Source organism: Pomacea canaliculata, linkage group LG1, assembly GCF_003073045.1.
Source record: "Pomacea canaliculata isolate SZHN2017 linkage group LG1, ASM307304v1, whole genome shotgun sequence".
In the NCBI taxonomy this organism is placed as follows: Eukaryota; Metazoa; Mollusca; class Gastropoda; order Architaenioglossa; family Ampullariidae; genus Pomacea; species Pomacea canaliculata.
This window is the reverse complement of record NC_037590.1, coordinates 29,185,397-29,200,029: the sequence shown is the minus strand read 5'-3', so window position 1 is coordinate 29,200,029 and position 14,633 is coordinate 29,185,397. Positions and strand designations below refer to the sequence as shown.

The 14,633-nt window shown below is 36.9% G+C and overlaps 1 protein-coding gene across 2 annotated transcripts in view; it reads right to left on the bottom strand.

Moving 5' to 3' along the window:
* Window positions 1-14,633, bottom strand: part of LOC112569899 (neurobeachin-like protein 1) — a 49,740-nt gene that overhangs the window by 6,569 nt on the left and 28,538 nt on the right. The window contains exons 31-52 of one of the 2 annotated variants that reach the window (XM_025247967.1): window positions 14,248-14,380; window positions 13,198-13,221; window positions 11,859-11,965; window positions 11,467-11,598; window positions 10,620-10,740; window positions 10,022-10,206; window positions 9,233-9,382; window positions 8,839-8,996; window positions 8,400-8,524; window positions 8,065-8,194; window positions 7,582-7,730; window positions 7,260-7,390; window positions 6,758-6,868; window positions 4,211-4,306; window positions 3,846-3,970; window positions 2,968-3,108; window positions 2,351-2,481; window positions 1,957-2,066; window positions 1,592-1,709; window positions 961-1,058; window positions 617-730; window positions 272-361 (exon numbers count right to left, since the gene is read on the bottom strand). In XM_025247967.1, the coding sequence (XP_025103752.1) occupies window positions 272-361; window positions 617-730; window positions 961-1,058; window positions 1,592-1,709; window positions 1,957-2,066; window positions 2,351-2,481; window positions 2,968-3,108; window positions 3,846-3,970; window positions 4,211-4,306; window positions 6,758-6,868; window positions 7,260-7,390; window positions 7,582-7,730; window positions 8,065-8,194; window positions 8,400-8,524; window positions 8,839-8,996; window positions 9,233-9,382; window positions 10,022-10,206; window positions 10,620-10,740; window positions 11,467-11,598; window positions 11,859-11,965; window positions 13,198-13,221; window positions 14,248-14,380 (2,679 nt within the window). The remainder of the gene's footprint in view (window positions 1-271; window positions 362-616; window positions 731-960; window positions 1,059-1,591; window positions 1,710-1,956; window positions 2,067-2,350; window positions 2,482-2,967; window positions 3,109-3,845; window positions 3,971-4,210; window positions 4,307-6,757; window positions 6,869-7,259; window positions 7,391-7,581; window positions 7,731-8,064; window positions 8,195-8,399; window positions 8,525-8,838; window positions 8,997-9,232; window positions 9,383-10,021; window positions 10,207-10,619; window positions 10,741-11,466; window positions 11,599-11,858; window positions 11,966-13,197; window positions 13,222-14,247; window positions 14,381-14,633) is intronic. The other variant, XM_025247976.1, reaches the window with a different exon arrangement.

Sequence of the window (14,633 nt, the reverse complement as noted above, 5' to 3'; positions counted from 1 at the left end):
TAACATGTGGGCCACTCTATGGTTCATTGCATTTATTTATTAATGCTTGGTTTGTGTGCGTGTAATTCATGTGGGTGTGTTTGTGTGTTCATACACATGTAGATAAAGAACAGTATCAAAACAAGTGAATCCATGAGCAAATACACATATGCCAGTGGTGAGCTAAACAATCCACAAGGAAAGCAACCTTTCGCGTACTCAGTTTCTCTGCAAAACCTGAATGAGCAATAGCTGGTGTGAGTACACACACACAAACTAGTAGTCAGCTCACCATACTGTCTGGCATTCCTTTCTGCAGTATAGAACGCGTTTGGTTGCGAGGAACATTCACAAAAACCACTGGGTCAACTGGACTTGACACCTGTAGATTTTATGGGGCTTTGTATTATTTAGTTTCCAACAAAAAATACTGTGACATTAATGAATAAACTGGCAAATACTTTTGTTATGGTCAACATGCTGGGAGATAAGTCCTGGATTCATAGTATCTCGATGGAGAGAGGTATATTTGTCAAGGGATACCAATAACTCTGGGTTTTTTTCTTTTAATAGTTTTTTTTTTAGGAGAGGAATAAGAGAAAAGTACTATCAAGAATGAGGAAAAAAAAATACAAACCTCCACAAAGAATGGCTTGAGGTCTGAGAGAAAGTTAAAGATGCTCATTGGTCTACCCATCTTATTGGATCTAGCAACAGCTTCCTCAAAGCTCATCCGTTTTGGATGGGGCTCCTACAAGATAAAGAGTAATGAATTTCTAGAAATGACCAAAACATTAATACGATGGGCATGGACTGTGGCTATAGTCATCATGTGATCTTTGGCCACTCTATATTAACAGCAGTCAGAATCATAGAAGTATGGGCCTGGTGTGTTAAAGCCAAACATGTAACTGTCATATTTACCCCTTGATTCAACAACTGACACGTGATGAACTCTGATACTATGACAGATGAACAAACCTTCAGCAGCTGTGTTGGAGTCTGCCCAAAGTTGTTGATCATGCCTTCCAAAGATGCACGTTCTTTGGGATCCTGAATTGCATCAAGGTCTACAGCACCTGTTATAAACATTTGTCATCAGATCTTTACCATGGCATGGGCTTGCTCTAAAAACAACACACATTCCTGGCTTGTCACATATTCATTCATTTTCGATCATTCATCCCTTGGCTGGTACTGAATGACTAATGGTTAATCTACTGGTACTGTTTATTGAAAGGAACAAAACTGAATAGACAAGGCAACTGACAGGGTTTGCCACTTTTGCAAGTCTAGAGTGGTGGTAAGCAGGTCCTGCATGGCAACTGGAATGGCAACTCTACTCCTTTATGTTTGCCAGCCACTTCTTCCTCTACCATGAAGGACAGTCTTAGAGTTGTACTAGGTCACATGGCCAAACCAGACCCCCTGGTGCCATTTAACTTTTGTGAGAAGGGGTTCCTGGTGTCTCATGATTGTAGTGGCCATGCTCCATACAAAGTTACTGGTTTATGCAGTCCGTGTAAATTTTAAATACCACCAATATAAAAATAATCATACCATGCATTTATATCAGCAGAGTTACAAACAAGTGATACCACAAAAAGCCAACCTTCATAGGTGACGTAATAGAATACATTCAGGGCTTCTTCAGCAGCAAGACCTTTCTGCTTATAGCCAAAGATGAGGTCAATCCAGTGATTCAAGTTGTTGGAGACAAAGTCACTCTCCTGTGAAGTAGAACCTCCCTATTAAGATGTGCCAAATCCACCAAAATGAGGGCTTAACTGGTAAGGTAAAGGTAATCCTTCTGTTTTGGGGGAGTGAGGTGTTAGTGATTGCATGTACATCCTTGTTGCCATTTGTGACTCAAGTGTTCTAGACTCCAAGAAAAACATCAATCATACAGAAATACAAAGAATATGTTGCTTCCAACACTGCATCACAGCCACAACTCGTGCACAGAAATAAACTCACCAAAGCTTGTCTGTGTTTGTAGATAAACTCCTCTGCAGTTTTGGCCCATTTTGGCAAAATAACATCACTGACAGGGTCCTTGGTGATCTGCAGCTTGCCAAGATCAAAGCCTGCATCAAAACCATTCATTCTTATCCCTGATCTTATTCAAAGTGTGGCTGATTAAGATCTTCAAGTGCAAACAAAAAAGTACCCTTTCAGAAAGGACTGAGGTAGGAAAAGTTAATTTCTGCTTATTTCACACATCTCCTAAAAGTTTGTTTTGTATTTCTTGTATCTCTTATTGTCTCTTTGTAAATATTTTTATAAGGTATTTTCGTGCACTCTGAAGTGATTTGCTCAATATCATCTCTGTACCTTGAATGAGTTAAATGTTTAAACATGGCTAACTCACCATCAGAATTGACAAGAAACTCTGGCAAGTAAAAGAATTCTGGGATGAGCTCCTTCACATCATTGGGATTTTCCATGAGAGAACTCCAGCTCCCTGGTACTGAGTGGAACTGTCTGTCAGCGACGTCAAATCTGACAAAAATAAAACAATATTCTTTTAAAGACCTCAAACAAAAATCTTGAATAAAGGAAGCCATCCTGAGCTAAAAATCTTATCTGCTGACTTTCATCAAAGACTTATAACATAAGAACAAAAAATAAATATCCAAGATTTTCAAGATAAACTGTTCTGCTCCAGATACATAATTCAAAAATGGCACATTGCAAAATTCAAATTCCTTTTGTCTGGTATTAATCAAAAGTATTGAACAGATACTGAAGACATGACTTCTAATCTAAAAGGTTGACTAAATCAAGAATAAAAAAAAACATGTTTACAAGTTGGCAACAATACTTAAAAGTAGGCTCTAAAGTCTTGCCAATTTAATGCCTCTGTGATGTTACAGAAATCATAATCTAAGCTGTAGCCTTGGAGACAACCAAACCTCAGCAATAAAGATTGTGCTGACTTCTTGAAAAGTTCAGGTGAACGCCAAAAATTTTTGCAGAATAACTTACTTGCCACTCTGGAGCTGTATGTGGAGAGTGGTAAATGGCTCCATGCGCACCATGTAGTGCATTACACCTGCTGCATTACTATAGTGAGTTCCATAATGGAATTTCTCTATCGTTCCTGTGGGATCCTCAAAAGTATCATACCTGTCAACACCAACACCATATTCCCTTACAATGCTTGATGTTTACTTAAATCACCAAGCACAATGTTTACTAACATCACTAAGCATTGATGTTTACTGAGATAAAAGAATAAATGAAATCACATTTTGTACTGGGTATGCATGGCTCATTAAGGAAAAATAAAGACCTAGATCTAATAGCAGTAGTGATGATAGTGATACTTCTTACAGTTTTGTCTTAGAATAATGAGCTCACTACAGCGAGACACTACACCAGTATTTACACCCACGCATTACAAGACAATTGATGCAAAGGGAATGCTTGCTTATTAATCAGATTTTATTTTGAAATAATTGTGCAGGCATTTTTTCATCCAGCTCATGATACATAAGCCTTAAGGCATCTAATTAGAGAAACTAATGTAAATCAACTTGCAGCAAAATCACTTTCACTAGCAAAAGGTTCTAAATGAACTGCATGATGAACAATCAATGGGCTGCACTCATTCAGAAAGCTTTGAGGAACTTAAAAGTTTGTTAAACAAAAATATCAAAGCTCATACAACTTTACACTGGACCTAAAAACTGAATCAAATGTAGCTCCAAGCATGACCAAATTCTGATGGGCCTTCATAATTCATAGTCCTACACAGAATAACACAAGCATATGCTGAAAACAGCTGCTACAATAATTCAAACGAATCACACAATACAAAACTGTAACTTCTATTCATTCTTACAATCTGAGATGACACTCACTTCTCACGAACTTCCTCCTCATTCTTGGGATTTACCACACCCATGGGTTTGCAGAGGTTGCGAAAAACTTTTGGGTCATCAAGATCCAACACTTCTGAAGTGTAGTCCCGAAGAATCCATGGAAACTTTAAATTAAAAACAGGTGAAAAGTGAAAAAATCTGTGTGATGTTTATTATCTATCATAGATTTACCAGTGCATTCCTGAAAGACAGATTACTAAATGTTTGCAGTTTGAACAAAAAATGTATCTATGATCAACTAAACAAAAACATTTTAACCAAAATTTATTTCAGCACACAAAAATAAATACTATAAATTAAGGAGCTATTGAATAATGAAAAAGACAGTAAAATTAAGGATTTACCACAGGGTACTGGCTGAGATCATTGTATGTTCGGCCTGCAATGGTGTTGAGTTGCATGAGATAGTCAAAGTTACTGATCTCCCTTTGCACCCACTTCTGCAATACAAATTTCAAAATAAATCAGCTTCCCTCAAACTGCTTTTCCATTACACACAGTGACAATTTAAACTCTAACCTCAAGTCTTCACAAAAAGTTGTAAAACAAAACACAAGCAAATGAAGAATTGATGGTCCATGTGTAATGCAACTCTACATTGAAACCCCAACCCCAAGGGTAACCTGCTGGTCCCAAGCCTGGATGAAGGAGGGTTGGGAGTGGGGCTAGCAACTCCACCCTGTAAAACAACCCCTGGTACAAAAATTGCAAAACCAGCACAAGCACAACGAGAGTCTGGATGGGAAGATCCCTCTTCAGAAGGGCCTATGACGCGTGTTGGCAAAAGCCCTCGGGATGCCAGCTCGCCAAACCATCTTCTCATGGCCAAGGCAAATACCAGGATGGGGACCTGGAACATCAGAACCCTATACAAGACAGGAAAATCAGCTCAGGTAGCACAGGAAATGAAGAACTACGGCATCAAGTTCCTTGGCCTGTGTGAGACAAGGTTAAATGGCAGCAGTCAGACCAGACTTTCGTCAGGAAAGACTATCATCTACTCTGGACATGAAGACCTGAAATTCATAATGGGCGACATGAATGCCAAAGTTTGAAATGACAACACAGACAAAGGACACATGATGGGAAAGTATGGTGTGGGCGACTGCAATGAAAATGGTGAGCTGCTCACAGACTTCTGCTTGTTCAATGACCTTGTAGTTGGAGGCACAGTTTTTCCACACAAAACCATTCACAAGACCACCCGGAATTCACCAGATGACATACAGAAAACCAGATCAATCACATCACCATTAATCGCCAGTTTAGAAGGAGTCTGCTGGATGTCAGGGTAAAGCGAGGCACTGATGCAGCCACAGACCACCACCTGCTTGTGGCAACCATGAAGATAAAGCTCAGGTCTTTCCATGAACTGGAACTCCAAGGCATCTTCAACGCAATTGCAAAGTCAGTCCTTCTATATGGATCTGAGACATGGCATGTGACAAACACCACAACCAACAAGATTCAGACATTCGTCAACAGATGTCTGCACCACATCCACATCAGATGGCCCGAGAAGATCTCCATTACAGACCTGTGGGAGAGAAACAACCAAAAAACCTGCCAGCCAAGACATCAAGATGCGGAAGTGGGGCTGGATCGGTCACACCTTGCGAAAGCTAGCCAACAATTTAAAAAGACAAGCTCTGGGCTGGAACCCACAGGGGTTGGGTGATCCAGACAGACATGGAGGAGATCAGTCCACAGTGAGCTGGAGGCAGCTGGCATGACATGGACCCAACTGGAAAGGGACGCCCAGAACCAGGTCAGATGGCGTGTAGTTGCAGCCCTATGCTCCACTGGGGGTGATTGGGAACAAGAAGAAGAAAGAGAATGTGTCATGCACTGACCTTGGCTTTGTATGTGGTGAGTGGCATACTAACTCTCTAATGCTCTATTTTCTGTTGTCTTTGCTTTCAAGGTATACACCTTGTGACAAAGGTATCACTTTTTATTAACAAAAATATTTAATTAGACATGTAATTTCTATTCCAGTGTGTGCAGTCCACAACTACATATGTTCCACCTGCTGCAGAATTAAAGCTGGTTCCAACAAACATTTACTCTATAAAAAACTGTTGCCAGATATACAGCTGCAGATTCAACAATGGTTACTTTGCTTGTTTGAGTAGGCACACCCTTGCTTTCAGATACAACAATTTCTTACAGTCTGCCATGGTACTTTTGTACAGTACCACATCAAGCAGGAAAAAGACAGCGGATAAAACATACTGAGAATAAAATGAGGGTTCTTCAAAAATGTTAAGACTATAGTATTTATTAGGAACTTAGTGATTACGATGATGAGTGCAAAAGATTATGAAAAATTACTAAAATTTACACCTTCAATCTTTAGCAGTGATATTTTCTTTGATACTATGTTTTCTGATGTTTTGCTTGCTGTAAAACGTTTCGAACAAAATATGACTATACTACTGACAAACTGGCTTGAAATAAAATGTCACAGCCTGTTGCCTTTCTGCTGAATAGAAATTATCCCACCACTGTTATTCTCACTTTCAAGCACCAAAAAAATAGCACTCTCACTTTTACATAAATATCATGTCACTTGCTGAAATTGTTAAGAAATCCCTTCTACATTTTAGCATTCTGCTTTTTTACTCATGGTATCCCTTTATACCAGTACTGGAAAAGTATTTTAGTATCTTAATGAAAAATAAGTGGTGCTTTTGCATAAGGAGAAAAAAAATTCTTTTTCAATAACTTTAAATGTAGGTAAATAATAATGTAAGACAACAAAGAATCAATGACACACTTAATAAATGTACCCTTGTACGGTGACATTACCACGAAGAAAGCAGGTGGGGAAAATCTTGAAATATAGTCACTGTAGAACAATACCACATGAACATGCCCATTATTCTTACCTGTGTCAAGCCAGATGCTTTCAGAAGTTCAGCAGGTGATCGTGTGCCATAGTAAATGAGGTTTGGTGGCCTAAGACTCAGAATTCGACTGTATACTTTGTTACGCATGTGCTGAAACACATTTTTCAAGTCAAAAGTAGAACACCCTGAAGATGAAAATACTGATTCATCAAAGACATTCATGTCCTTTAACAGGAGCTGCATTTTATGTCTTAACAGATGCCTTCTGGCACATATGCTGTGCACCATACTTTACTACCATAGATGAAATGGTAGCATCTAAAATCATCATACCTGTTCAGTTAATTTTTCACTGGTTTATTACTAGGGACTGCATCACAATTTTTGTGTTTCTGAATGTGATTTTTCTGGGTGGTGTAACAGTCTTCAGCTGATGTCTCTTCCACCCATGTGCCAAATACCCTCAGAATATGCAGTATTATTAATGTCACATTACAATATTGTTAAGTCAACGAACAAGAGAACATGGTGCTTTAAATACCTTCCTGGGAAAATTGATGAAATAATTTGTCTGGTCAACAAGAAAGACTTCAATAGCACTGCGCCGTAAATTGTAGCGCCTAAAGTGAATTTCACGGAGCTGTGACAAGGCCCACTTGAAGTCCTCACCTCCTACGACCACAGACAACAATCTCTATTATTCTAGTTTTCTATCAGGAATGATTGCTGTATTTTCATGTCATTAGGCAATAAGAGTCACAACACAAGCCAGAACAGCAAAGACGAAACAGTTAAAACTCTGTAAATGACAACATTTTAATACAACATAATGCTCATGGTCAATAGCAGAAATAGCATCTTGCCTTCTTCCTTGTTGAGGCTGCAGTCAAAGAAGTAAACATGAGTAGAAGTGACCTCCAGTCGGCCTTTAATGATGTTTACCAGGGTGACCAGCTCTACATCCTCTGATATAACTAGCTTCTCCTTGCCAGTATATTCCTCACTTGCAGCACTATATGCAGAAAGACAGACAAAATGTTCTCACTTCTTCATCCTTCGTTGTCTACCCATTCTGATTGATGTAGCAGATTTGTCTTACATTATTCAGTTCCTAATTCTGCTATGTCATATTAACAAGACATTCCAGCAAGAACATTTTTGCCAGATTTTACAAATTTTATAGCTTGATTATACAACATTTAGTGGCTTAGTCCCTACTTCTCCTGGATAGTTTCTGAAAATTATAAATGTAAAATAATTCAAATTCAGGATGTGTCAACATTTAAAGAAAAGCTATTTCATTTAAATTACTTTATTTAATTGTAATTGTTTGCAAAGACTGTCACCTTGAAGCACTAATAACACTCCATTCTTCATCACCAAGCGCATCGTCTGCTATATTCTCTCGAGACACAAGTGCCTCCTTTGAGACACGAATTTTCTCAGCTTCAATGGCATCTCCTTCTGATGGTTCTCCTGGTAAAATGAATAAAATGAATCTGAAGCCCAACCTAGTTGCTTCCTCAAAACACTTTACTAGCAGTAAAATTGTAAGAACTTTAATAGAATGGGATCAGACAATTATTTTCTGAAAATGCTGCTTAAAATAAAAGAGAAGATAAAAGATGTGCTACACTTTTTTGTTCTCTTCACAGTGAAAGTGAAAATTTTTAAATCCTACCCATGTTGTCTCTTAAACGACTTGCATCCAGGTGAGGGTCAAAGTTGTAGTTGGGAATTAACTTAACCTTCATGCGGGAGAAGTTTTCCTGGTTTGATAGTTTCCAATGAAACTCTTCTGTCTGCCTGAAAGACAAAAAAAAATATCAATGTTGCTATCAATGTTTTACCAACATTCAAGTTTATTTGCATTTCTTGAACAGATAAAAGTTTATTGGTTGATGACAAGAAAATGTTCAGGTTTTTGCTCAGACTTTAAATGGTGGAAAAATCAATGCAATAGTGTCTGGTGATGGGTCAAACTATCCGTTTTTGCCTTAATGAACTTTATGATTAGTCATCTAAGTGCCACAATGTTGTAATGTTATGACACAAGTCGTATATTGTGTGCTCATGCAGACACCTTTGTAGATCTTGAATCAGTATAAAAATTGTGTTACCCTTCCTTCCATGATCCTCTGTCACTGGCGAAGAAAGCCTTCACAGCATGCCACTGGCGCAGAGAAGACAAGTGCTGGTTTTTCTGCTGAGTCAGCAGATTTTGGAAACGGCGATTTTCATGGGAGACTTTTGCAGCAACAGCATCAAATACCTGACTCTGAAACAGTTTTGCATGTATACCATCTTCCAGACTGAAAATGATTGGAAAAAAACAAACATACAACGCATAAGACCAAAGGCCATCTAATATGCTATTTATTTAAAGTAAAATTCTTCCACTGGCTGCTAAAAGAAGCATGTCACTAGTAATATGAAGCAGATAACAGCATAAACATTATTTTTCTGATAAAACATTGCACTTTATTATTCACTGATGAACTAGCAATAACAGACCTGCAGCTTGAGTTTGCTTTCGCCAATCTCTCGATTGCGCCTATGGAAAGCCAGCTCCACTTGTTCTCTGCATTCATTCCAGTAAGATTCCATACTGATGCTTGTATGTCCAAAGTGTGATTCCACAAAATGATCATACTGAGGTCGAATCTGGATAACAAATCAATATTTTATACTCTTAAAAGTATTTCAGCACAAATTTTTCAGCTTTCAAAATAAACAAAATAAAAATAATCATCAAAATGTAAATTTATTTATTAAAAGAAACCATGACCAAAGCATTCTGCAGAAAGAAATATTTTAAGCTCTTATACTTCAGCTATTTTTAAGTGGCAGCTGTTAAATATTATTTATAAAATACTGCTATTGAATAGTCTTTATTACCAGATCCTATTGTTTGTTAAGTACAATTTATTTTTGTAGAAGACTGGCATTTTTACTGCTAGATCACAGATTTTTCAACTCTGTGGATCAACTATGCTCAAACTGAATGTGTGAATAAGTGACTGCCTGGATACAAGTGTTTCATCCCAGCATTAAATAATGATGTGAACATTTTACAGAACATTAGCAAGGACTTATATATTATCAATATAATTCACATTCTCTTCCACAATTACCACATACAAAACATAGATGAAAGTGCAAAAAGTTATACACATACAGTGCATATGGAAACAAGTAAACGCTCTCAAACTTACACACCCTCTTTCCCACAAAATCTTTCTTATCTCCTTTCCTATCCCTTTGATATTTTCCTCCCTTCCTAAGATCTCTCTCTTGACATACGTAATTCAGCATGAAGTTGTTCCACTCTTCTGTCTTGCAGTAGGTGTGAAAGTCATCAAAAAATGTGGGACTCCTGGTGGTTTGTGGAAGATTAGGCAGCAGGTGCTCAATGGTCAACAGGGCATGTGCCTTGTCCATCAACGCCTTCAGTACTGGCATCAGGAATGCATAGTTGTCTCCATTTTCTATACAAACCACGACATAACTGGTAGCATTGACAACAGCAAAACATGCAAAACATGATGTAGACAGAAATGCAACTTACTTAAATAAGAGGCCAATCAACAGAGCCTGCAATGTAAGCTCCACAAAAATGTGTGGTCTTTGGTCTTAGCATGACATTTAATAGTGGTAGAGATCTTTGTGAGACACTAAAATTGCTAAAAACAAAAAAAAAATTTTATTTATAATAAACAACAAATGTAAAATACTCTATTACCATGGAGTATTCACAGCATAATTAAATTAAAACTTAAAAGCATACTTAAATGTCTTCTAACATTTTTTTCAGTATACTCATCATACACATACAACATTTCTGAAGCACAAAAAATTAACTGAAATAGATGCTTTGCAACTGATGACAGTCACTTCATACCTTTTACAGTCTTCATAATCATGTCATGGAGAGATCCCAGGATGAAAGAGGCCTCTGCCGAGCTGCTGATAAGCTTGGTTTGGACAAGAGAGTGCAGTTTGGCCGTTGCTGCTGCACACAACTAAAAAATAAAAAAAGAGCTCATGAAAAAACAGCTGGAAAATGATATGTTAACAGTGGCCCATTAGTCAGCACTCTGGCAATGGCCTATTATTTTGGAAGTGAATAGCAGAGTGGTTAGAAAACTGATGTCTGAACATGAAAGCACAATACCATGTGGTGATGCAAACTTTCCCCAACTGCCAGAAATGGGGTACTTAACTTCACAGAAGGTTCAGAAAAGTAAAGACCAGAGAAAAGCATGGTCTCCAATACCTCCCTCCCTAAGGACTGAAAAAAGGTTACGGGATGACCTTTATCTTTTTATCATTGGGTAGCATTCTTAGAAAGAATAAGAGTGTCTGTGAAAAAGTCCTCTCCAGGTAATAAAAGATTTGGAAAACACCACTGAGACCAAATTAAGGAGGCATAATACAGTAAAAGTCTCACAGCCTAAAGAACTGTAAATGACTCCCCATGTCTAGAAGAAAGTTCTATGGAAACTGAAGACAAGCTCTATTGTTCCATCATCTTGATTTATCATTGCCATCAATGCCTTATGAAGAAATGGAGAACTGATGTTTTCCAATTGCTGATTTGAGCAAGCCTCCAACTGTTGACTTTCTGCTCCAAAGTTGTTTGTGTGTGTGCATGTGTGCTAACTGCAAGTATATGTCACACTCTCCCCACCATCCTCTCCTTGTCCATATTAAGACGTTCTAAAATAATACTGGAAACTGAGCCCCACCTCCAGGTTGGGTTGGCTGGAGAAGGCTAAGAGGATGCTGAACCCCAAATGAATCATCTCTGTCCATCCATGTCCTGCTTCTGTATCCCACACCCCCAGCACATCCAGGAGTGACATCAGATCTTCAAGCAGCTGAATAGGAAAAAGCATCATCAGAGGTCTCTCCTACAGATAAGAGGTGACCAGAGGAAATGCTCTCATATCTAGTCTAGACTTGAAGGGAAATAATTAAAAGTAATCATGTGGACATGAATAAATTATCTTAGAGATGTTTGTGCTTGGCATTTGGAATGAAATAGAGCTTAAAAAAGGAACTGAAATAAAACAAAAATAAACAGATGGATGTTTAATTCAAATAGATGTGAGCATGAACTTCAGACTGAAGCACTCACTCGTTCTGAGAAAGCATAGCTGAAGAAAGTGGCTTCTTTAGTGATGAAACTCCAGACCATCCGCACCAGCTCTATGGCATTCTCTGTATGGGTGGCCAGTGGCTGGGCTGTGGATATAATACGAGCACTATCAATATTCTATTTGGCCTTTTCCTTGTCTTAGGATGTATGAATAACACATAATCTGCTAGACCAAAAAATAACCATTTACCTGGACACAATGAAAGAAAACAGTTTATACTTCTAATGTACAACTAAAGAAAATTCCATATGCAGTTCTACTGGAAACCAACACCACACCATTTACTACATGTATTTTTAAAAAAGCTACTTATTTAAAAAATGCTTTTTGCGATAGAAAAGCATGTTATCTTTATCTTTGAAAATTATTTTATTACTCTTTAACATAGAAAATTAGGATTACATATGTTATAATGTAGGATGCTTGGAATGCATAATGGCCTACAGCTAGACAAATGACCTTGAAGTGATATTAAAGTTAAACTACAGTTTTAATAATTTTCTTTTGAGTTTGCAAAATGCATCCAAAGGTTTATCAAACAAAATCAAAAGTTGCAAATTAAAAAAAAATGCATAGCAGATTATAACTCATTTTTCGGAGTAATGCATAACCTTGCTTTTCAATCATGTTTAAATAATATTTTTCTTAATCATGCTCCATTAACTCTGTCTTGCCATGCTTTTCTAACATGCAATAAGCTCTAAAATTGTTCCTAGCCATGTCTTCTGAGATGACTAAACAATCTCTAGAGTCTCATGCTTTCTTAACCATGCTTATAAAATTATACACATTACTCTCATCCCATTCCTTGCAAATTATTATCTCTCTCAAAACCAACTCTGAGACTGACACAGAATACTGGCTGAAAGCATTATTAATTTGGTAACAAAAATGACAAATGATGTAAATAAATGAAATATAATGTAATTACAGAATTAATAAATAATGTTTTTCTCTATATCTGACATAAAATCAACATGAGTATGAAGAGGACAGAAATCCCTTTCCCTAAGTAGCTCCTCCAGAAATTTTTTTTTTCTATATTAGAGACTAAATTTACATTTCCTACATTATTATACTTTGATTTACTAATTATGGTTACTGAAAATAACAGTACGTGTATAAATTACATGCAGAACAAAGCATATAGTCCACATAACTTCAAACTTCATATTCTTAAGTAATATAGCAACAACTGCTGAAAAAGGCTCAGAATTAGTGTAACTTAAAAGTACTAGAATAACATTCTTTTCAAACCAAGATTTAAAAAAAAAAATTAAGCATAAAAGAATACTATGAATGTTTTTCTTTTCTCACCTGCAGGACTAGCAGAATTATAATCTGAAGCCCAATGTTATACATTATTAAATTCTTGATATTTTGTTATATATATTTGTACACAAATATAAAACCTCCTCATCCCAAAATGTATGTTTAAAGACTCTTAGGCACAGGTTACATATGTACATATTAAAAAACAGCTGAAGACATTCCTGCTTAAAGCTTACCACAAGAAGAGGGGAAAATTGAAATGTGATCTATCATGTTCACATGGCAGCAAGAAAAAAAGTGCACGCATAAGAAAAGATCTAATAAAACTATTTTAAACATTAGACTGCATCTCTTTTAAAAATGCACACAGTTACATTCAAATAGCCGTTTATTTCCAAAAATAAAAAAATATAATTTCCAAAAACATGAGTACAGCAAGATCATAAAAACAAATAGCAACTTTTAAGAATTTAACATCTCTGAAAACCACAGTCTGAAAATTGGCTCAGAAGTGGAATATATGGTCTGAAATCTAAAATTTCTTCTTTGCTAAAATGTGCAGTGAATCATCGTGTCACCTAATGCAAAGCAACATGAAGAACTCTGGCTATCTTCTTGTATTTTATATACGTCTATGAAAATTGAAAATGTTTTAGATTTGCAGAAACGATGAAATCCATACATTTCAAAAAGTTTAAGCTGGAAAACTCTGGAATCCAACCTATCTTTCACTCTCAGTCACACAAAACCATTTTTTAATACATTATGCAATTTTCCTATGTTATAAAAATGTTCAAATTTCTTACTATAAATGTCAGACTTTTTACAAAGTGAGGTAATGGGGCGATTTCATGTACATAAAACATCTAAAGCAACATATTTATGGATGCAGAAAAAAAAAAATGATCTGAAGGAATGTTTCGCTTCACGAAAATGCACACTCAAGATGGTGTCACACCCAATGTTTAATAGTAATAGCATGTCTTTTGATCTTTTAAAGTTTTGGACTTGGGAAAAATGCTTGTAAATGAATATCAGTGTGATACACTTGGAACATATTAAACAAGGACACAGACAGTAAGTAAGCAGACTCACCAGAATCTCTAATGTCTGAGGTACAGGAATGAAGCATCATTTCTAACAGTCGTCGCTTGATTTCTAGACAAGGTCGAACAAGCCTGTGGGTGCCGCTCACTTTCTCCAGACAAACAAAAACTTGCCCTCTCTCCTGGCGACCAGCAATAAATAATGAATAATATCAAAATCAACACAATAATTAGCAACTTCATTAAAAGTCAAAAGTGAAATTTAGTTTATAGAATAAAAATCTTCGCATTTATTTCTTTCTTTGCTAATCTCTTACATCTGTGCTTTTAAGATAAAGCCTACCATGCTTAATGACCACAGAATCATAGAGCTATGCACAAAAATTCCTTTCTGTCATGCACGCATCTGCCCCTAGGTGCATGCATGTGCATACC